This window comes from Rhopalosiphum padi, chromosome 3, assembly GCF_020882245.1.
Source record: "Rhopalosiphum padi isolate XX-2018 chromosome 3, ASM2088224v1, whole genome shotgun sequence".
In the NCBI taxonomy this organism is placed as follows: Eukaryota; Metazoa; Arthropoda; class Insecta; order Hemiptera; family Aphididae; genus Rhopalosiphum; species Rhopalosiphum padi.
In genome coordinates this window covers 51,513,669-51,539,049 of record NC_083599.1, presented here as the reverse complement: position 1 = coordinate 51,539,049, position 25,381 = coordinate 51,513,669, and the positions used below count along the sequence as shown (strand labels likewise).

Here is a 25,381-nt window from a genome sequence, read left to right as displayed (position 1 = left end):
CTATACTATTTTTTCGTACGGCTATTTAATAAATCAGTATATTATTATTATACACTATAATATTATTATATTACACTATTATTAAATACTGCTGCATTGTGCGTGATGTTTGAATATCGTATTTTTGTTTCTGCGGTACGTATAGTAATTACTCATTACCATACCATTTCGTACTAACGAAATCCTCTTACTATGATAATATATTGTACGTATTCTAATATTATAGGGTGTCATAATATAACGTAGTGTTATTGTATCTATACATCGCGACGAATAAAAACAAAAACGCTTCGAGCCGCTGCCGCATTAGTCCCTTAGGGGGAGGGGAGGGGTTTATTTCAAAGTTGGCCGTGCCATACCACCGCGGTCATACTACTTAATATATAATATACACATATAATAGTTTTAAACTAGTTTGCCCATCCCTGATTCGTTCACGGGATGCGGATTCGACTGTACAATATATAATATTATATACTATTCTACACATATGCGTGTTATTCAACGCGTCGGGAACAACAACTACATACTACGCTGTGCGCATAGCTATATTATAATATATACGTATGTTCACAGCGGCGGTAAACAAACCACCGCCGGTAAGTATACTTCCGCCGCGAATGCCGATTATTTTTGACGTGTCTGCAGTATTTCAAAGTGAGTACCGCCGCCGCCGCTGCTCAAGTTATTTCCGACGGTCAGTGTCCGTCGTTAGCGTGCCCGTTTTTATTTACATTATTATCGTTATGACACGACGACGATGGCCGTCGGGTCGGGTCAGCAATTATTATTATTCTTATTATTATTGCGGCGGCGCTCCATACGTGACAATAAATTACACTCCATTATATTGTTTTGCTCTGTACACTTATTTTATTCAACCCTCGCGTGCCCCGACGCACCATCTTCCGTCGTCGTTGTCGCAGCACGCGTTACCGTTTTTCTCGTGCTCGCCGCTCACACCGTATTACTGTTTCTCTCTCTTTCCGACACGTTATCGATTTATAAATGTACATCTATAATATTATTTTTGTAGGTGCGCAAAACAGTGAAACCAGTCTATTATAAACGGAATATTGTGCCGCGAAGGAAGGCATAAAAACTTAGAATCGACTGATTTCTGAGTTGAAAACACTGGAAACATTCCGAAATAAAAAATAAAATAAGACGCGTTTAACGAGAGCCGTGCAATGAAACAGATCGTTGAACAAACATATTATAGTTATGCCGGTGTACAATAAATACGTAGCTTGCCGGTTGACGATGTATGTGCTATGTAATATGTAATGATATATTATTTTGGTTTTTATCATATGATGTTTATAGGTATATAATACTCGTATCTTCGCCGTTGTATTTACAAATAATAACAACTTCATGAAACCCAAATTTCAATTGTCGATCGATAAAATACAGCGTTAGTCGTTATCAATATGGCAATATTGGAAATTAATGTTTCTAAGTGATATCACGCATACGTATATATTATATAGATTATTACTCAGATGTATTTTTGGTTTGACTGGTTTGAGACAACTGCATGTGGCATGTCCACAAGAAATTACCATATTAATGTGCAATAATATTTATTTAGTTTTAATATAACTCCGAATATAGATCGTACTAAAATAATTTTAAATAAAATGCACAAAAAATCTGCAAAATATGTACATTTTATTTTTTTAATTAGGTTGGAAAATATTGATAAAATTTAATTTACAATTATCTCAAAATTACTAAAAGAAAATTGCAATATTTTAAAATTTATAATTGTACCATGTCTCACTGTCTAAGTCACTGTCTTAAAATATATAATAAAAAAAAAAGATACGTCATACGTATAGTATATAATATTATAAACTTCGTTTATTTTATCCTTATGTTTAAATTATTGACATGCGTCATTGATATAAAAATAATCTGAAATTAATTAAAATCAATAAAAATAAAAAATTTTTTCGAAAATTGGAATCAACGTTCATCATTAATAAACCAAATCCCTCGCAATAAAGCTAAACACAATAAAAATTTTCAAAAAATACTGTTAATAAAAACATGCTTAAATATCATTGATACAATATTCATCGCTATCATATTGGTGAAACTAGGACCAAACTTTTAGAGGGGTTGTAGCCCTCTATTTTCTATACCTATATATATATATATCTGCAGTGTAGTGGATATTTTCCCTAGTATGCCATTTTATGTATACTAAGTTGGTATATTTGCAAATATGTAATAAAAATATATATTTATATAAATATTTAAAAAATAATAATACTTATACAGTATGGTGAATCATATATACATCCCCATTTTTTTCCATTAAATTATGTATTTATTCAAATTATGATTAAATACCTATTCTTAAGGACCATATTTTCAATTATTTAGGTATATAAATACACAACTAAATTAATAATTTATAGTAAAAAAGATTGATTGTCATTTAAAAAAAAGAAATTGAAGTATATGCTTAGTAGATTCAGTTCGCAACCAAAAACAACCATCAAAGTTGAAGATTAAATCATTTGTACTGCTCTAAAAGATTATAATGAGCAATGACATACATTCAATAAAATTAAAAAGTCATCAACACATTTATGGCTATAGGTAGGTACTCAGTATTTAAAACATAAAAAATAAATTTTCGTAACCATTATGTGTATAGGTGTATAATGTAAAAATAATTAAAAATTTAATTTCGACCAAACCCAATCCTTCTAGTGTTTAGGTTAGTATTATATCAAGGATTTTTTTTAATATAATAAGTGTTGTGTATTGTGGAGAAATGATTATGTTCACTATTTTAAGTGCTGCAATAAAAATTGCATATAGTCAATAATGTATTATTATAATTATTACTTCACAATAGATTTATCACTTTATTTTTTTAATAGCATTAGAAAATGTGTAATTCTTATAAATAATAATAACACAATATTATACACACATATATTAGGTATACACAATGGGGCATTATGGATTATAGTATATTATTATTACATATTTATTTTGAAATCACGAAAACTGATACATAACTGACTTGCAGAGATTATGATAAGTAGACGCTTAGAATCAATTTAAATTAGAATATAAAATCACTGCTCCTATTCTTTTTGAACAATTTGAATATTGTGAAATAATGTCATTTTAGATATAAATAAACTTATAATAGTATACGAAGCTGTCGTATCCCTCCACCAACAATATAGTAATACACGCAACTTATAGATCTGCTATACAACACAAACATGTTGTGTGTACGATTATAATTTATAATATTTTATAGCTGAATATAGCCTATATATTGTCATTAATAATAAAAAATGTATTCATTAATTATCACTAATTTATCAGATCATTCAGATCACCTATATATGGCTATATACATGTATACAATTATAGTCTTGAAATATTTCATCAACAATCTTGATGTTGTAAACACGTTACATAAAACACTGACAGTGAATTATTAAACAAATAGTCATATAGATCGCTACATATGGGAATCGCGCAGTTTATCTTCTACCTACTACATGAAATGGGAATCGCGTAGTATATCTATACTTCAGTATAATAGGTACTACTTTACTTTTCTCGCTGACAAAAATCCACCGTCGTTGTAGTTCGATAAATGTTATCAACAATATTATTTTATTGTATTACACGGTAGGCATTGTTGACGTAGTCGTCGTGTGTAAACAACAATCATTAATCTTTGTGCAGAAATGTCAAATTTTACGATGAGTACGAGTGCGTGACGTACTGACGTCACTGATAAAACGTACATCGAATGAAATAATTAGTCTTACAAATTAATGTCCGTTACAACTTCATTACACGGGGGTTATTTTATTTTCAAAGAGTTAATCGGAACATTTCTACATTGCAGGATAGGTTCCATTTTTTATCCTGGTTTCCTGACTTGTAATGAGTTACGTAAAAATGAAACCTCTCGGAGCGTGTTATTAGCAATGTTTTTATATTCATAATTATTCATGTCCCGATCAATTACGAAACGCACAAATTAAACAAGTTTGAATAATATTTTGATGGGAATCCATACAAACACGTATAAATCATATTAAAATATGTAACATATAGAAACTCTTCAACACCGGCGGGTCAAAAAAATGTTCTCCTATATTTATTGTTCGGTTTCTGGGTTTATCGTTTCTTATTATTCGGGGATCGTCTTTGGACTGTTGAAGAGACAGGTTTCGCCGTATTTATTGAATATAAAAAAAAAAAAAAAGGAAAAAAACAGCCGTCGACATGTATGGGTATTCGACGAACAACGACGACGCGACGTCGGTAATTCGGTATTATTTATTATTATTATTATCATCATTGCGATCCGCGGACGAATGTTGAGTGTGCATATAACGGTGGGGGACATCGCCGCCGTGGACGGCGAGCGGCAACAGCGGCGGCGGCCGCCAGTTGGGCGCCAACCGACACGAGATCGTTTCCCCCTCCTCCCCGCGGCCGCATTACCCCCTTCAGGAGGAAGGCCTCGGCGGCGGTCGGTGGTACCCCGGCCCCGGCGGCCGGTCCCCCCCGCACCCCCCGCCCGGACGGCCGCTTCCCTCCGAACCGCGTCCGCCCGGCCACCCCCCGCGCGCCGTTCGACGCGCGCGGAACAAACGCCGGCAATTCACGGGCCGCCGCCGCCGACTCGACTAACAGCCGGCATCGAGTCGCGCCCGCACGCGCACATCCAACGCCCGCGTTTTTCAAATGATTATCGTTGTACGGTTTTTTGTCCATAGAGTGCTACGCACAACCACGCACGCCGCCGCCGCCGTCGCTACACACTGCTTTGCGTACTCCGCGGCAGCCAACCAAGCCAGTCATTCACTCGCAGTCGGTCGTCCAGCAGCAACGCACCGGTGATACACCGCTGTACCCGTACCGGTTTTTTTTTTTCCCAACAGTCGTTTTCGATACGTGTTAACGAATATCAATTATACACGATACAACGACAACGTGTTGCGCAAAAACGATACCGTGTAAAAGACTACGCATTTTTACAATATGTTGCGATCGCAATAACCGCCGAGTCTCCCCGAATCGAATTTAAATTAAATTTTTTTAAATTTTTCTCGGCTCTCTCCGCCGGAAGATTTCCCCGTACGTCGACGGCGGCACGCGCGCAAAAACGCGGACCACGTCCGAACATATCCGTCACTCGTTTTCCGCGTCCGCACACGTCGTCGCCGGAGTAACGGCGACCGACCGGTAACGCTCGCGCGCGCACACACGACACACACGCACACGGCGCGGCGGTAGTCGACCCGGACGACCTCACCAGAGGAGAAGCACGTAGTGCGGTTAAAGTGCACCGGTGGTCCGCGAGTCGTCCAAAGACTACGTGTCGCGCGCGACCGCGCGTGAACCACATCGACAGCTCTCCAGAGCGGCCTTGCAGAGGTTATTCGCGCCGGTGATTTCGGTGGCAAAGTACGAGACAGGCGTAAAACAATAATAATAGTACTTATAACATATAGTTTTTAGGATTAGTAATAATAATAATAATAATAAATAACAAAATTTATTCCATCGCTGTGCGTGCAATACCGTTGCCGTCGCCGTCGGTATTGTCATTGTGTTTACTCGCCCACAAGGTGTTCGATAGGCGGCAACAACCGTCGCGCACAACACCTGCCCGTCCGTCAAAAGAGTCGTCGGCGAGTGCATATACGACGGTGGTATTGTCGGCGTACGTTGCTAAACCTTTGGCGAGATCAACGGCGACGACTACGGTTATCCGCACGCAATACCTGCTACACTCACCTTTACTCAATGATCTCTTGACTCGTATCGCATTCGTGTATAACAGCTCGGCGTGTTTGTTTTGTTTTTCTTCGCAGGAGCACGTTTTGCCTACACTTCGAGAAGAGATGACTATCGAAGCGACAACAACAGCAGCAGTGGCTACCGCTGCCAACCCCCGGAGAAGACGAGCGAACGGTTTCGCGAGGACGACGGCGTTCCTGTTGGTAGCCGCCGTCGTTTTAGCCGATGTGATCAGAGTCTGTGAGTATCGATATTATGGTTTATACATTATACCCAATTTATAATAATATATAATACATAATAATACGATTCGCGGCCGTGTATATCCGAAATGCATCATCGCAGTCTAATGCACAGACTTATACCTATACGTGCCTATTATGGCGTGTCCGCGCATCACAATATAATATCGGGTTACCCGGTAAGGTGGTTGCTGATGGGGCGGCAGCGACGCGAGATCCCTCGGGGCGTCCAGCGCCGTTTTTTTTATTCCCATCTACCGCGTGTTCTTTTTTATGTTGCTTTCCGAGAAACTCACGAATTCCCAAACTGTGCTGTACACAATACGATGTTAATTACGTTACATAATGCGATTATCGCGGTCGTCGTGTTTGTGGCTGCGCGCGTCGCGTATCACACAATATAATAATAATTATTTTATACGGGAAATCGTTATCGGGTCTTTAAAATTACGCTCCAGCCGGTAGTCGGAGAGGCGGCGTTCTGAGCAATATTCTAATAATATTTACCGCCGCCGCACACCTGCTGCTTTTGCTGCTGTTGTTGCTGCTGTGCAGTTGCCGTTACGTAAATCGACTAGGTACACACACACACACACACCGATTTAAAATTATATTAGGTATATTTGATTACTACGACCGTTGTTATACTATTTTAATTATATTATAGCCGAAATATGCGTACACAGATAACGCATGCGCCTCGTACGAATTTATGTGGTTTTCGGTAGCCGTCACGGAAAACTATTATCACGACGCGGACCGTGTATAATCTTAACGGCCTTAGCGTAGCGTCGGCGTTCCGATTACAGACGGTTCGGTTAGCCGGTGGAGGTGGTGATTCTCACTGGGATGCCGATCGGACATAATCGTTTCGGTTTTTTTTTTTCTTGTCTCGTAATATTGTGTTACATATTATTATTATTATTATTATTATTATTAAGTACCTTTACCTATTAAAATATTATAACCGTCGACCCGCGTCTTGCGGCGTCCCTTGCAGTTCACACACGACCGCTCAATCCATTCCGCACGTCGCCGCGCCCTTTCTTTTCCGTTTGACGGCGGCCGTACTCACGAACATTAACCGCCGCAGCACCCCTTTTCGCCGCCGTCACCGCCTAGTTTTTATTTTTATTAGACTAGGCGTCCTCGAAGGGCTCACCGCCGCCGTCGCCGCTGCTGCGGGGTTTGAAATGTCAAGAGTTTATGTACGCTCTACGGCAGAGGCCGCGTGTATACTGTATATTATTATAATATGTGCATAGTGACTAATGCGTTTTTTTCCCCGTTCACCATGTGATCGAGGAGCGGTCGGGATAGCGATTTTCCAAGCGTTGTGTGTACAATAATGTATGTGTTTGGTGAATATGATGTATATATATATATATATATTATATACATATGATATGTGTCCGTGTAAAGCGAAAACGAGGAACTCGTCAAAACGGGTCGATCTATAAATACAAGGGGGTCGGGTCTCCCCTAATCTCTGACGACGACGGCACTGTCGACGACCCTAAGCGGCCCGCAGATTTCCTCCTCTTGCCGCCACCGCAGCCGCAGCCGACGGTCTATTAATAACAATATAACGTCGATCGGGTAATGCGTGCATCGCTGTCCAAACTCTAACTATACACACACACACACATATTATTATCGAGCCGCGTTTATTAAATAAAGTGTGGAGTCGTGGTGGCTATGTATTATTATTATTATTATTGTTATACATAATATAGGTTGAATGTTTTCTCCGTAGACGTTCCATTGCGCGTACGCAATTGGCGTGTACGACGATAATAAAATGGAATAGTTTTTAATCGCTTTGTACTTGTCGTTTTTCTGGCCATAAAAGTTATTTTTTTATCTCGTCGATGCTTATCGTGATGTAAAATACCGAGGAATGTGAACGGCGGGAATGCCAACAAAAAACACTGACGGGGTACCCGCCAACAGGGTACTCGCCAGGATTAGTGACTAGGGGGAGGCGGGGGCGCAAACGGCGGTTTATCGGTCGTGAAAATCCGCGGTTGCACCGGTGACTTATAAAAATAGTCGCGCTGAACAGGCTAGGCTAGGCCTGAGTAGGGGTGTGGTAGAGTAATCGTTTTTCGCGTAACGCGGTAGACGGCTGTGCGCCGAGAGCATAATATACTAACCACTACTACCGTTGGCGGCTGCAGCATATAATATAATAATATATAATACTATATTATTAAAGTTGACCCGTCGACGTGTAATTACGCGATAACAGCGATATTGCGCGCGTCTCGGCCCGTCGGCTCGGACCATCCATCCGTCTCGTGCAGACTTGGACGACACTATAAATACCCACACACACACACATACACACACACGCACATACAACCCACCCACTCACATACAGTCGCACGCATTACAGCAATAATACTAATAATAATATTAATAACAAAACTCGCGGTGGACAGCGGTAAGAACAACGATAAAATGTGCGTACCGCCGAGCGGCGACGGCGGTAAAATTTCTGTGTACCCGTTGCACCACCGTCAGCCGCGCCACCACCGCGAGCACGACCCGTATTTACCGCGGTACAGCGTCGTCGTCTCGCACCGTGTTGCTGCGACGGGATGTGAAAATATGTAACGCGATTGCTGCTTGTACGTATAATAAACTAATAACTAATAAGTAATAACTATGTGTGTCCCCGTTGTTTTACACACGACACACGTGTACTTTTTAGGTTTGGGTGTGCGTATTTTTACGACCGGCCGGGCTTATGTATTATTTTGTATTTAATATTTTTTTTCCTGATTTTATGACCGCCGGAGGGCACTCCCCATATTAGGGAAACTGGCACGAGGGCACGACGGCCGGAGTGGAAGAGTGAGGAGTATTATAGTCGTCGTATCGCAGTCGGCTATTATTATTATTATTATTATTATTATCATTATTCGATTGTGTACAAAACATATAATGTAGCGCGTAGGTAATAACTAATAACGAAACGGTGGCCCACCGTCGTCGTCGACGTCGCAGTCGGTCGGCGCGTTTTCGCATAACATTATTATTACTATTATAATAACATTCGATACGAAATCATTTACGAAATGTTACAATAAAATGTAATAGTCAAAACAACTAACGGTCGGAGAGCGTCCGCCACCGGCGTCGTTCGAGTTGCCGTATTATTATAATATTATATACCTACCAGTCGTGTGTATACCTCTTCTCGTCGTTCCGTAGAAAACATGCATAGGTACCTACATATATATCTACTTAATATATTATTATAATACACGGCCGATGGTTGTTTTTTTCTCTCATAATAATTCATCACGGGACGCGTGACGCGGCGTCACCCTTCTCGGTATACACTCCGCGCAGACGTTTTTAGTCGTGAATATAATATCGAATGGGGCCATTTTTATATTCATACTCGTATTATTATTATACGTCAACGGCCGTGATGGATCTTCAGCGGTGGACCTGCTCGTGTGGGTCGATTGGGAGAGAGGAGAGGAGGGCTCGAGTATTAAAAATAGCCGATTCAGACGGCAGCTTCGTAGATCCAACGTCGGTCGCGTAATTGTCGCCTCCGCTGCACATTGTCGTCCACGTTGCAACAGCAGCAGCTGCTACCGAAACGCCGCCGTCGCTCGTGGTGCACCGGAAAAAAAAGTAACGATGACTGTAGCGGCGGCTTCGGAAAAGGCGTACGCGCGTTTGACAGGGGTGTGTGAGTGTGTGTGTGTGTGTGTGCTGCAGTAGAAGGAGAGGCGTTGCTGCGCTGCAGCTGCCTCGCACTGGAACTGCGGTTCGCTGCAGCCGAAAGCAAAACGAAGATTACGCGCGCCCGATCCATGTAATGTGTTCAACGACGCGTGGGACAAGTCACATAAAAGCTTTTTCTGAAATTGTAGAATTTATTATCGTTTGTGTGTGTATGTCGTTCAGTATCGTATACGCGGAAAACGGTTAGAAAAAAACTAAACACCGCACTCCCACAATGTCGATTCTACTGCACGCTTCCGAACTGCAGCGCAGCGGTTACGCATTCGCCGCAGCTGCAGCAGCGACGAAAACGAAATGTATTACGCGCCCCAGTGGCGTTTTTTTCATTTGGTGGGAGGGGTATCCTTCATGTCTGTCTACCCCTCGACTTAAAAAAAATTGCCCATATGTATTAGTATTTTAGTCATGCCCATCAAAATATTTATATCCAAACTGCAAAAATGAAATTAATTTCATTAGATCCGGTGACGTATTTCGAGGATACGGTTATTTTGGACTCCCAAAATACTTCATTGAATTCCGCCCAGGACTGTATACTGTATACTCGTCGACCACGGTAACGAGTGATTGTGCTTATTTAGTTATTATAGTATACCCAGTACCCACCATGGCTTGTCTGTGATATTATTGTAATACGCGTATACATAGCACATTGCACGTCGTACGTGTAAAACCACCGAATATATGAATATGAGATATTTTGTTGTGTATAAAATAATATCGTGTCGTATAATAATATTAAACGGAGAATAGAGAAAGGAGTGTTGCACTGTGCAGAGGAAGCCGTCCGAGCCCGATCGCCCAACGCCGCGCGTACGTTCATCGCGTTTCGACTGCTTTCCGGCTTTCCTCCTACTCTCCCCGTTCCCCGCGGCACTGTCCATTGTTTTTACAATAAGGTCGTCGTCGTCGTATTTGGTCCTGCCGACGACGACCGTGTATTACCACGTGGTGATGGCAGTGCTGGTGGTGGTGGTGGTCGTCGTCGTCGTCGTCACTGAGCGGTTGTTCTTATGTATTATTATAATATATTATATTATACGTAATAAAATTACAATCGTTATTATAATAAATACGACCGGACCGATTGTCCGTCCGTCGTCTCCCTTTGACTAATTACAACGATATAACGATAATCTGTTCTGGACAGCGTCGCGGCGCGACACACGCCGAGAGGAAACCTGAGACGGTTTTCATCTATCGGCGATTTGAATAATTTTTAATCGTCATCGCAGTTCGTGCGGTATACATAATATTATTATACACGCGCTGACCACAGATTACATTTGTTCTGTCCGCTGCACACACGATCTCGCCTGTTCATAAAAGCACACACACACATATACACATAGGACGAAGGCAGTAGAGGACATATACTTTGATATTCTATAGGTCTTGCCCCTCTTTACACGACGATGAGGCTTGTGTGTGGAACGACGACGACAGACCCCAAACACAGAGACCTCGCCGGAACACCGCCGCCGTCGTCCAGTCCACCCTCGAAACCTATTGTCTTATTACGACGATAATGTGTACCATTATTATTATTACTTGTTATTCGTCGTCGCCACCCACAAACCCGCACCGGCGGCTTGTCGTACACACACACACCACACCACACGAACCGCGTGTGTGCGTATAATATTAGGTATACATCCGACCGTCTAAGCAACACCGTCGCCGCGTGATCGCGCATATTTAAACGCGTTCCGATGAATATAATATTTTATACATAACACATTATATTATATGTTGTGTTTGATTACGATCGCCGCGACGTGCGTACGGCCGTCGCGGGCCAAGTTTCGTTTCTTTGTTAATTTTTCTTTTCGTTTGAAATACAAACCAACACACGACGTCGCATACACCGCGTATTGTGTGCATATTATACATACCGTTCACGATTGTGCGTGTTGTGTTCGCCGCCGGTCGTTTGAATATTATTTGAAACACACGCACGCGGGCGCGAATGACAACGTACGAAATAATAATATAATGTTTTATTTTATTACTATTATTATTATTATTATTCACCATCGCCAGCTACCGTGTGAATAATATGATATGATATAATACTGTTTCGGTATGCGTAAATAGCAACACCGGCGGCAGCAGATGGTTGTTATAATATTATACCGTCGTCGTCGTCGTCGATGGGGACAATGTTTTTACGACCACCGTAGTTTTTTAATAATTTTTCGTACACTGCTGTTGCTGTTGCCGACACGACGACAACAATAACAATGTGTAACACCCCGTCCGCCGCCCCGGTAACAACAATATAACAATTTATTTCGCCATTATACCAACGACCTATCTACGTACGACGTTTTGATAATATACCTAACCTACCGCACTGCGTAAAACGGTGAACGGAGTCGTCGCACAACTCAACGAGCACCCTGTATAACCCGACTAATACAACGAATATTATAAATTATAATACTCGCGAACACGCAATTCGCACTATCGTTTACAACAGATATGCATTTTTTTTTATTTTACACGTTGTCTGGCTTTTACGGTTTTTTTCCGATATCCCGGCCGTGTACCCCGGATGTGAAGCTCATCTGTACAACTACTACGATGACGACGACGACCAAGACGATGATCATTATAATAATAATATTAATAATTAGATGTCGGGGCCCGGTCGGTGCACCCATGCTCATATATTACGGTTTCCCGGAATTTCGCGGGTTCCGCAACGGCCGGTAACCGCTCCCCGACCGGCCAGACAACGACGCGCAGTAGTTATTTGTTGTTATCGTCCGATTGCGTTCGATCTGTTTCCTAAACATTTTTCCGTATTTCCCGTCCGGCCGATCGATACACAAACACCACGCGTCGGCCGTGCAATTGCGTCATTTTTACATCACCGCCGCCGCCGCAGCCGTACATTTTGCCAATGAACATCATCATCATCGCCATCAAAACGGACTCTAATTATAAACGCGGTTAACGCACGCGCTGCGTGTACGCACGCGTTGATGGATAATAACTCGACGGTTAGCAGTACACTGCGGTCGGCATACATAATGGTGTATATGGGCGCGGTAGCACGAATACCACAGCAGCCGTGATCCGCCGAACACCGAGAGTACCTACCATCACTCCGATTTGCACGAGCTTACTACACCTTTCGACGATGCGTCTTTGTAATAATATATGTATCGTAAATCTGAAGTGCTATTCCCGTAAACCGCGTTGAACGTCGTTCGTTTCATCAAACGGGATATCTGATATTGTTTTAGTATATTTGAATATTTCCGTTAACCGCGGTGCCTACGTCCCAGGTCCGTTTTCACTGCAGGCGGTCCAAGAATTACGTTTTCGAATATTTTAATATCCAACCGAAAAATTACGAATCGTATCGAAATCTTTATTCGGCCGGCTATTATTGATGTATATGTTTCACCGAATTTAAAATTTAATTTCGTCCGACACCTTCGAGTTATAGTATAGTTATATGATATATTACCCACAAAGTAAAACGATCGACCGGGACCGGTTATAAATAACTTAAAAATAGGTATACAACTACAAACGTCATAATATATGTAGTCGAATGTAAATAATTACTCTGCGAATTTTCTTTAAGACCACTTGACGTTTTCAAAAATCACCTCTTCAAAGCACTATATACACGTGGTGTCCATTACCATAATAATATAGCCAGAGCTCTGAGCGTGTGTAAAACTATTAGAGCATTCCTCTCTCACATAAAGATAGCCCCCCCCCCCCGTGCGTTAAACGAAATCAAACGTACTATGACACACGACTATATATTATATTGTATTTATATATATATATTTAATAGGTACACGTAAACTACCAATAAACTCTACTCGTCGTCGGCTCTCGAAATTAAAAGTGCGCAAAACCACTATATAACTGTTAGCACAGGCGAGGCCGCTGCGGCTTTGTACCGCATTAAATAATACATAATGGCCGTGTCGTCACGTCACGTACATATGCAATGCCCGAATAATGTACGACACGGCCGAGCTTTTCCGCTCGTCGCCCCACCCCGTGCGCTGCACACACCATAGGTGCCATAAAAAACGACGTGGTTACAGGGCGTGATTGCATTATCGTAATTTTATTTGAATATACGTCAACGCCGCGGTGCTCCCAAAAAAAGCGGCGCCTATACGGCTGTACATTATACCATCACGAGCCCAATCATCTAATCCGGTGACGCCCGTTCCCGTCATGTCGCGCGCGCGTGTATGCGCGGCCGACTCGAAACCGGGATGACGCGACGAAACATGTCTCGTGGACAATAATATAATATAATAATAATATAATTCCATTGTCGTTACACAACAATTATTGTTGTATAATATTATATGATGATATTGTTCACGGGCGTTTTACGTTGTTTATTTTATTATAACCGACTCGAACCAACCCACGTCCGATGACATTGTTTCCGAGAACATTCTGATCTTCTGATCTATATAATTTGATATTACTAGGTAGGTAGGTCTATGCGTACGCATTATAATATTTGTTTTTATCACGCGAAGCAGAATAGATATTATATCATTTGTAATTATATTAAGGTGCAGTTGGAAATCTTGTACGAAACAACACTGATTATATATTTTTTACTAAACAGTTTTTAACAGCAACGCCGTTTTAAATTATAGAATTTAACTCAAGATATTTTTTTGGTTTTTATCGCATTGTTATATCACAGTCCACAGGTAATAGTTTTTTTTTTCTCGTTGATTATTTTGGTGATGCATTATTAAATGCATATTATATCATTTAGCAGTACCTACACTCTGAAAATATATCAACGAATAAAATATAGGTATCATTTAGGAACTATGTTTAAAATTTCTAATTTGTACATATATTAGAGATTCAATTTCTTCATTGTAAACTGTTGTTTTTACTCTTGGCATTAGCACAAAGAAATTTTTATCAATGTAATATTTATATTTTAAGACGACATTCCATGTCGATTTTTTATCTCTGTTTATAAAAATAATATGTAAAACAAATCAGATTTGCTTTTAGTATAGGACCAACTATGTGGCACGCATGTGATTAGGTTAAATATTATTCGTAATAATTGACCTCTTATCAAATTGAAAATATGTGAATGATGTAACGATAGTTTTTATGTTTCAGTATTTAGGTTTAAAAAGGTGGATTAACTGTTAGTACATATAGATCAGATGAGTATAGTTTAAATGTATTTTAATATTTTATTTCTTAAAAATAATCTATTTTGGCCTTCCTTAGTTTTTCTGTGAGTTGTATTAAGTCAAAATCTATATTTTAAATTGATATATCGAACTAAAAAACACTGTTACGTGTTACATCACAGATAAAGTTCTTGTAATTCAATAGTATTTTATCAACTTAAATATTTCCTTCAGCGTAGACTGACTGTTACGACGAGTAAACAAAGTTAACTGGGTATATTTCCAATATTATTAATAGACTAATTATAAAATCAAAGAATGCGTGAAGCGTAAAGATACGTTTAACTTTTTATTATTCTATAATTGTGTATGTTATTTACCTTAGATTATTATGATGTAGGTGTACGTAGTGACTCCTAACCGACGGTCCGTAATTAAAAGGGTACCGGTCCATATTGTATTGGAAAAAATTACATTTTTAATGCATTGTACCCTAAATAGTCCGTAGTCCTACATAATAAATCATCAACCGGTTCGCGACCGCAAAAAAGTTGAGAACCAATGATATAGACCATGCGCATATAGATACTTCGAAGTTATTTTTTACAATATATTGTGCGATTGGAAAATATCTTGGTAAAACGTTTTGCAAATATGTATCGTATAGACATATAAATTATTTGATCAATCGATTATGGACGTGCAATACATTAATCATTATTACAGAAGCGTCGTATCATAATACACTAATTAATATTCTCTATCGATGTTGATAATAATAACAACAACGATAAAAAATATTAATAAGTAATAATGAACGTCAATTATTATTATGTATACAATCACGGATGCAATTCGTACTGCGGAAGGATTAATTGGCCGCGATTTATAGGTTTCGCAGAACGCTGACGGCCGCCGCCTGCACTTGCCTTTTCCCGGAACACAACTAGTTCGACTAACACCGCCGTTGTTAATATTTTTTTTTCGAAGCTAACATTTTTCTTAGAAAAAGAAATGAAAATTTATTTTTTAAAACATTCATCGTGATGCTACTCCATGTCACCGATTTTTCTTATACTATCACGGAATAAAATCTGAATAGCACTTTCGTTATTCGCCTTTGGGCTTTGATAAACAAATATTTTCTATATAAGTTATAACTTAGAAGTAATGAAGAAGGACTTTATTTTTTTTATGCATGTTAATAGTGTGTAACTATTGAAATTGATTGTATCTATTTCGTTAAGTATATAGTGAAAACTGCTTTCGTTTGTACGCCCGAGATTGTTACTACACGGTTGAAATTATGGTATTATATCTATAGTAAAAGTTATTGAAACAATTTTGACCATGTTTTGACACATGTATTGATTTTTTTTAGAAAGCTATAATTATTAATATAATATGTAATAACAATAAAAGCCGTAGGTAATTAAAAATTTAAAATTCTTATAAATAATGATCATTTATCAATACTAATTAGTAATTAATAATTAATAATCAAAATGATAAAAAATCCCCTATCAAAACATGGATAAAATTATTCTCCTTAATTTTTATATCAGTTATATGGTGGTATATTCCTTAATATAATTTCAAACGTGCAATCAACATCTTTGAAGTATGAAGAGACGTGATTACTTCACATGTGTGAGGCAAATTTTTTTAGTTTTACGCCATCTTAATAATATGCAATCATCATCGGATCCGAGTATTTCGGCCCTTCATTGAATTAGTCCTTTATTTGTCTTTCATTAGTTCTTTATTGAACAGCCAATCAAATCGAAATTTAGCTGTACTTTACAGACAGTAATATTTTTATTTCAAATTAATTTTGTTTTTATTTTTGACACTAAATACAACTGCCTTTTGTTGTATATCATATATACAGTATATACACTATACAAAATATATATACAGTTTATCGTATAAATTAATAATAATAATAAAAAACAATTTAATGAATACCGAAACTACTACTACATTAAGAATTAGTATTTTAATTTACATAAGGTATTAATACAAATAAACATTATTTGCTTAAATTAGATAGGACTGTAAAAATATCTTATTTTTTAAATAAAAATAACTTTGTAATTATATATTATCGTTATTATAATTTAACATAATTGAATAACGCATTTTAAATCATAAATACTATGATGATTACTGAGTCAAGCAAAATTTTAATTGTAAAAATGGATTTTCCGGAATAAATATCTTGGGAGCTTCTAAAGCACGTCTATATATATATTATTACGAACAATAATATAAATACTTATTTTATACGGTGGGCGTAGTGTTCTATAAAAACCGATGTATAGTGATGTGTATCGTATCAATTGTATTCATTTATTTCGTGTCATCTGTTTATGTCTATTAAAAATAATGTAATCTTATTTCATCAATATTCACTGTTTGCCAAGTTTTTTTTATATACCAGCTTAATTCATGATATATTAATGAATTATATGGATTTTTTTTTTTTTGAATAAGCTGAACATATGAAAATATACTGATATCCGGTGTAAGCCACCATCATATACCAGACATCGACTTGTATCATAACTCGTCCGCCTCTGTTACATATTTTATTCGCTTACAGACATCTTGCTCTGCGCACTTCTACGATGTACGAGTCGTTGCTTTTTTAAAATAGGCGTGTGTTACTCACATTTTTGCGCACATATAGGGAAAATAATATTATTTATTATTATACCTACTATATACGAGTAAATTCATTTTATAATAAATATTGCATCAAACCATATTTTATGTAACTACATGTTGCGTACATGTCGTATTTGTTATTTAAATCGTCGGCTAAATCGTAAAAAGAAAATTCTAGGGAATATTATTGGCACTCTACATTGGTGTTATCGCGTTTTGTATTGCACCTCATTATTATATTTTTAACATGCACGGCATGTTGAATTTATACTATGTACGATCCATCGAGGAACACATTATAAATATTTATAACATTTATTCAATATCGGCTTGTATATATTATACTTTATATAACTATTAATAATTATTGTAGTTGCAATAAAACCATTGTAATAAATCTAAAATTATTATTTTTATTGACTTTTTGGATATCGAAATAAAAAATTTAATGCGATTTGGGCTCAAAATTAAATAGTATATAATAATATATAATATATATATATATATCGATAAATATAACATAAACGCGTGTCAGGCGGTTCCGTGTTCTCTTGTATTATTTTTAAAGGCATAAATATTATATAAATTAATTTTGATTTAACAACCAAGACTTTTTTAAAAATAATCAAAGGTAGTTGTTTATTTTTCGGGAAAACGTCGTGCAGTGTTTGATGGCCATCGTTATTGTGTAAAGGTCATGATGACTCATGGGCACGACATTTCTAAAAAATGTAATAATATTAATCTTGCTGGATTTAAAAAAAAAATGCATCTTTGCCTTCCGCTTTATAATTTTACATTGTTGTTTTGCGATTAGGTACTTGGTTGCTTATTGTTATTTATAATAATAATAATAATAATACAAATAGTATTAATAATAATATTATCACCGTGAAAACGGTAACATTATACAGATATTTAATTAATGGAGTTCGTTTATTAGATAAAACATAAACTATAACAATATTATATTACATTATGCTATAGCCTATAACATTGTATAGTATAGACTATACGCACGTACGATACGCTCGTGTTTATACGAGTTTTATTATCAGCTTTTTCCTTTCCATTCTACCGAATCGATCATCCGACAACTGCGGTCGTCGGCGGCGGTTGCCGAGGTATATTTCGTAATTGTGTAACGCACAAAACACTTGTGCTCTTCGCTCTTCAAAGAGACGTACAGTAAATATTGTTCATACAAAACGTGTATACATATCTATGTCTGTGTGTATAATATTGTAACATAATATAGTACCGCTTATCAAGTACCACCGCCGCGTTAAATCCGAAACTATATTGTATACTTAATAATAATAATAATAATAATACGTATAATATCGTATTATTATGTCGGAGGGGGGCTATATGCTTCGGCGGTGACGTACAGAAATAAAAAACACTCGTTTTTTTATTTCTGAACACGAAGCAACGGCAGAAAGAATAATGAATAATAATTATTATAACGCGGAGTACCTATGTACGATGTGATTTTACAATGACTATACGCACGTTTTATTAAGATATGCGTGCGCGCACGCACTATGTTCACGCGGCTCTAGTCTCTCATTCATTGCGGTGTGCCCGCCGGCACGTCAAACTATTAGAAATAATAAGAATACTACAAAATGGTCAGTAACCGCGGCCCGGCGTAAAAAAACAATATCATAACCCCGCCACTTTTAACTCGATTTTTTTTTCAGTAGTTATAACGTAACGTCATCATACTGTGTGTGTGATCTCTGGCATACGACTTCTATAGTACATTAGAACTATTACTTTAATATACTACGGATCTGTTAAAAAAACGAGTTTTAAATGAGTGAAATGATTTTCAATTTGTGATATTAATTTTAATTTTAGTACCTAGTATTCTTTAATGACAGCAATTATACCGATTGGTCTTAATGGTTGATTGTTTTTAGACAAGACGTTTTGGGTTGAGGACTATTCGTGGACGGTCATACATGCCTTACCGCCGTCGTTACTCATCGTTACATTCAATTGTTTACGCACAGTTACGTCCATTGTTCCAATAATGTATAATATTTATTTAAATTTTCCGGTGCTCGTGTTCACAAGTGAACGTTGTTTGTTTGGATCTTTCAAAAATAGTTCAATCTAGTATGTAGTAAATGTAGTATACCTATAATATACAGAATACATTATAAATAATAATTAATAGTTAACGAAAAAATATCCCACACAGGAAGGGTGGGACACTGTGCGAGTGTGTTGGAACTTGGGATATAAACGTTCGACATCGATCATCCCATTTTCGATAAATGAATCTGAAGTGGAAATACTTCTTTCAAAATGTTTTACGATCGTCAATAGTTTTTCCTGATAACTATATAGAATAAAACAATAGCTATATCTTTAATGTACTTTTATATTTTTATGTCTAGATTGGATTTTCTATATTTCAAAATGGAGTTGTAAAAAAGTCATAATACTCATAACAAAAATAATTTTTACCATTTTTAAACCTATAAAGGCTCGTTTAATTGAAAACAGTCAAAAGCATCAAAAGTATAATATTACAATGATACAAAAATAAACATTTATTATTTATTTTAAGGTCATAAAATGTTATTTAATATACGTAACGATCATTTATTTTTGAACACATTTATGTTAGAAACCGACATTCTGAAATGCTGTATAAAATATCCCCAGGTGGGTCATTGTACTTAGGATGAGTTTTTATATCTAACTAATAACTTCAAAGGCAAAATGTATATTATTTTAAGTACAGCCGCCCTGCGATAAGCGCTCGTTGACCGATAACGCAGCTGAATATGATATTTTATGTCTAAACTGTTTGATTCTGGCCTACAGAGTACATTTTAATGCCTTTTAACAAATCACTCTAGTTTATAACGAAAAAATTGGCAGTATTATAATCGTTTTACAGCAGCTAGTAATGATTGATTGATACCATAAAAATCTATAACTTTCAATATGATTTATATGGTTTAACAATAATGTTTCTTTTCTTTGTAAGATTTATCTGTAATACTTTTTCCAGTTGAAATACTGAAAGAGTTTCCATAAGTTTCATTTAAAATTAAAATTTTAGAGTGTGGATATCTATTTTGATTTTATAGTAGTTTTTCTAAACACAGGAAAACTAATTGTGTTACAATAATATTAGTATCAAACATAATTTATTTTAATTATTTTGTTGCAATATATAGAAATTAAAAACCCACAATTTACCAATGACCTGATTTATTTATTGGTGTTAAAAATTATTAATTAATAGGTGTAATTTTGTTTTTCAATTAATTAGAAAGTTTTACATCTAAAGACAAACCAGATAAAACAAACTTATAACCATATGCTATTCTAAGCGTACATCAAAAACTCTCGTAATCGTTATTTAAAATGTTATTTTAAAAGGGTTATATATTACAGCGTTTTCTTTATTTTACGATGTTATTTATATGTGTTTTTACTTTTTACTTTTTAGATACTCTTTTAATAGAATTCGTAGTCTTTGATTTTAATTTCCGGTTACTTGAATCATATTAATTACTATCCATATAGTGTATACTAATGGTATATGTTGTGATGTCCCTATTCAATAAACTTGAGTGCTTGTAAAATCATTTTTTGATAATTTAAAGTTTTAAAAACGCTTCGTAAACACTATAAATGGGTATAATAAACTAATGTCATAATTTTCAAATCCGATGACTATCAATTATTGATTTAAGATTAGTAATTATATTAAGTACATTATTAATTATTATTATCCGGTTTCGGAACAAAAAAAAAAAACCAGGACGAGTGCTTCAACCAATTTTATATCCTGTCTGGCTTTTTAAAAAATTGACGTTTCATCTATTTTTTTTCTCTTCAATAAAAAAAAAAAATAACATAATAAATATTATGCTACATATTATGCGTCGTATATAATATTATAATAGTAAGAGTTATGTCATTATATGCGTTCATGGTCACCAGTTTATGATAGGATTATGAATTATTATTATGTTATAACTTATAACTTATGAAAATGAGACAATTTGAAAAATACATTATAGACATTCCTCGGAGTGTTTTGAGTTGATATTATTTTTAGATATTTTTTTCTAGACATTCAACCCACCACAACTAGACAAAATTCTATAGTTACACATACACACGTGTATCCCCTCTTCTTATAAAAATATATCCAATGTAATATGGCGTTTGATTTTTATATTGCAATATAGTGTACAATAACTATTCTCTGTGTGACTGTGTAAAGCCACTAAAATGCATCAGAGAAAGAAATAATTCCGTAGTCTACACCATCCATTTTTACGATTTCATTTTAACTATGTTATATTATAGTACTAAATTATTCATGATAAACTTCAACAGAATACATTTTTATTAGTCAAAAATTTGATTTTGAAGATTTTTAATTTTTTAAATAGGTAGGTTCATGAAATCAATAATTATGAAATGTTTATTTTCAGCTCAGTATAAAATCCCCTATTAACAACAACAACAACAACAACACTTTTTGTATAGTAAATATTGCTATTTTGCTATAATGACCATGATGTAATGTGATATGTAAACGAAAAGCTTAAGTACATATTTTTGTCGCTAAATTAAATAATATAATCTATTGTATTTTATTTTTTTTTCTACTTGATGTAAACCAATCCGGGTTTACAGATCCAGTTGAAATTAAAACATTTAATTTATCCGTGTTATTTTGAAAATGTATACGATTATAAATTGGAACACGTCGGAGTCTATTTAGCACACAACCGTTTTGTTTTTTGGTCAATTATTCGCAATCGTGTTTCCAAAAGGAGAGTATAATCGTACCGTAATCTTAACCGTTTACCGCGGAAAAATATATTATATTCTGTTCGATAATTTCTCGCAAATATATGACAGTAGAACATGAAAACGTTCGATTTTTAGTGCACACAGGACGGTTAAACAATCGTTTAAAAAATGCCAATAGCAGTGCGTTAAATTTTAAATTACATAGGTATAGAAACATGCAACTTCAGTAGCTGTAGGTAACTATTACACTATATACATATTATTATCATGTACTTAATAATAATTACTCGACTAGGTTATCGGTGCGTTATAAAAACAATCTCTGCGTGTTCTGTACACGACGGTCGTTTGTCGATGTGGCAGTGTATTTTTTTTATAATACAATTAACTACATTATTAATTTAGACCTGGGAAAAAAACACCGCTCGTGTGACATAATTGGTAATTAATAACGAACCGTTAAATCGACATCGGCCTATATTATATATGCCATTATTATCACTGGCACTGTGTCGCGTCGCCGTTCGATAAGACCACGAGATTACGCCGTAGCAGTGTCACCGCGATGTATTACAGGCAGTGCATTATGTCGTATCGTAGTCGTTATTAATTAGTAATCACTATAAAACATTAGGTATGTATGTTTTTATTAATTATATAACATATAATATAATATAATATTGTAGTATTGACGTGGCCACACCCGTCGCGTCACATCTAAATATATATTATTGTCGACATCGACAACAACAACGTCGGCTATAAATTATAATACTGCAAACAACAATAAATAACGTTGATCGATCGGTTTTTCGTGCCTATTTTGTTCTTCGCAGTCGAAACCCAAAGAACACACACACACACACGCACGCGCGCGCTCGCGATGTAATTATTATTTTGCGAAACCTCACTTGTCGCGCGTTACTTATAATAATAATAATTACTGTTATTGAGCAACTCATCAACGTCGTCGTCGTCATTGTAATTATTTTATCGCCTCCGTCCTCTTTTGTGCGTAATATAATAACGTTGTGTAAATAACGTGCGACAATAATGTTATGGAGTGACTGCGACATTTCCGACACTCGAATACGCGCGCGCCGTAGCTGCGTCGTGTAGGCGAGTCCGTCGTCTCGACGGCGATGGGTCGTAAATAAAAAATAAGTATTTTATTATACGACCGTTTTTCCCGGACAAGGATATCGCAAAGGTTCCCTCCGGTCGCCCGCGCCACGCAACCGTCGGACGCGTTGCACTAGAAAACGTCAGTTGGCGTTCGTTCGCGCGCTCATTCGACATCATTATCGTCGTCATCGTCAATCGTTACCCATCAATCATCATTATATATGCCGACGACGGTATTGCCGGTTCGTTACACGCCTCGACCGCGTCGACGACAACGGTGACACCTCCTCTTCAGCGCTCGAGATGTGATTTAATCGTCGTCGTAGACGCCCCGCGCACACATCATCACCAGTACAATATAATACGTTTCGTGTGCATACGAATATAATAATAATAGTATATTATAACGTTACGGTGTCACACGTCAGTCCGATATTTCACAGACGTTATTCCAATCGAAATAATATAAATAATTACGATAATTATTATAATGCTATGCAACTGCGCTGGCGTGAGCGCCCTAGCTGGCTCGCCGCTCTATAAGTATATTATTATTATCGTCGTCGGTCGTGTCACGTGCAGTTACGACGCGCGCGCGCGCTCGCCTATAATATATGTAAATATAGCCCTGGCACTTGGCTGGCAATAACAATCATATTAAAAATTATATTTTTTCGAACGCTCTTTTCCGTATCGTTTTTTTTTTTTTTTTATCGCCACCGCTTAGGAAATTATAATAATAAAAAAAACCTCTTCTCCGGATTTGGCCGCACACGTTTTACTATACTATTACGATAACGATTTATGTACAATATATTATATTTTCTTTTATTATTGTTAGTACTTATGCATATTTAATATCGAACGTAATGCAATACTGTGTGTGTGTGTGTGTGTGTGTGTGTACACGTTTCCTACACGTATATGCGAACGGCGTGCAACGTGCCGTGCACAGTACGACGTATCTAAATATACGTGTATTTAATAATATGCGCGTGTCGCGTGTGTGTGTGCGCGCGCGGTGTTCGTATTCGATCGCGGTGATGAGACACGCGCTCGCGTTGCAGAGGTCGCGAGATCTCTCTCTCGCGCGCGGTGATGATGTCACCTCTTCTGGTTCCCCGCCGACGCCTCTACGCCCGCAATAGCGACGGGGAAAAAAATTACTTAAATAGCGCGTCGTCGTCCTGATCTTACTCCTCCTCCTCCTCCTCCTCCTCTACTTCGTCTTCAGCATCTTTCGCTGCATCGCAACTCGCTGCTACAACTACAACAACTTACAGCAGCAGCAGCAGCGACAGAGCGTCGTCAGACGTGTACATGTACGCCGTTTAGTCATCTGCCGAACAACCACTGCCACCACCCCGTTCTCACCTCCCGCCCGACATTCCAGAGCCGTTTCATCATCGCAACCAGCATGATATCGTCGTCGAAACCCCGCGCGTTGCCCCCACCGACCCCTCCCCTCGACAGCTCCGACTGCCGTGTCATAATAATATATTTGTTCCATAAATTTCGTCGTCCACACATGTTCGTAGTCGTCTATAACACACACTACACACACGATAATATATTATTTTACCCGTACTGCCTCTGTAAACACAATATTATACGACCATGGTAATTAACAGTGTGCTCTTATTATACACCCGCCGCCGCCGCATGACGTGTGGTCCGTTTTCACATCCGCCGAGTCATCGTTATATCGTTATTATTATTACTGCAACCGATCGTTCCCATCGTCTTCATCGACACATATGCGCCACGAAAAGCCGTGTTCGTGGTGTCCGACGGGGGCCCCCGACGCAATTC

General features: G+C 37.3%; 1 protein-coding gene across 4 annotated transcripts in view; it reads left to right on the top strand.

Annotated features, from left to right (window-relative positions):
• Nucleotides 1–4,756: 4,756 nt before the first annotated feature.
• The window catches only part of LOC132923715 (neural cell adhesion molecule 1-like), a 38,991-nt gene continuing 18,366 nt past the window's right edge, over nucleotides 4,757–25,381 (top strand). The window contains exons 1-2 of one of the 4 annotated variants that reach the window (XM_060987660.1): nucleotides 4,757–5,466; nucleotides 5,877–6,042. In XM_060987660.1, the coding sequence (XP_060843643.1) occupies nucleotides 5,907–6,042 (136 nt within the window). In that variant the 5' untranslated portion in view covers nucleotides 4,757–5,466; nucleotides 5,877–5,906. Of the gene's footprint in view, nucleotides 5,497–5,876; nucleotides 6,043–25,381 lie in introns of all 4 variants that reach the window. The other 3 variants (XM_060987659.1, XM_060987658.1, XM_060987657.1) reach the window with 3 other exon arrangements.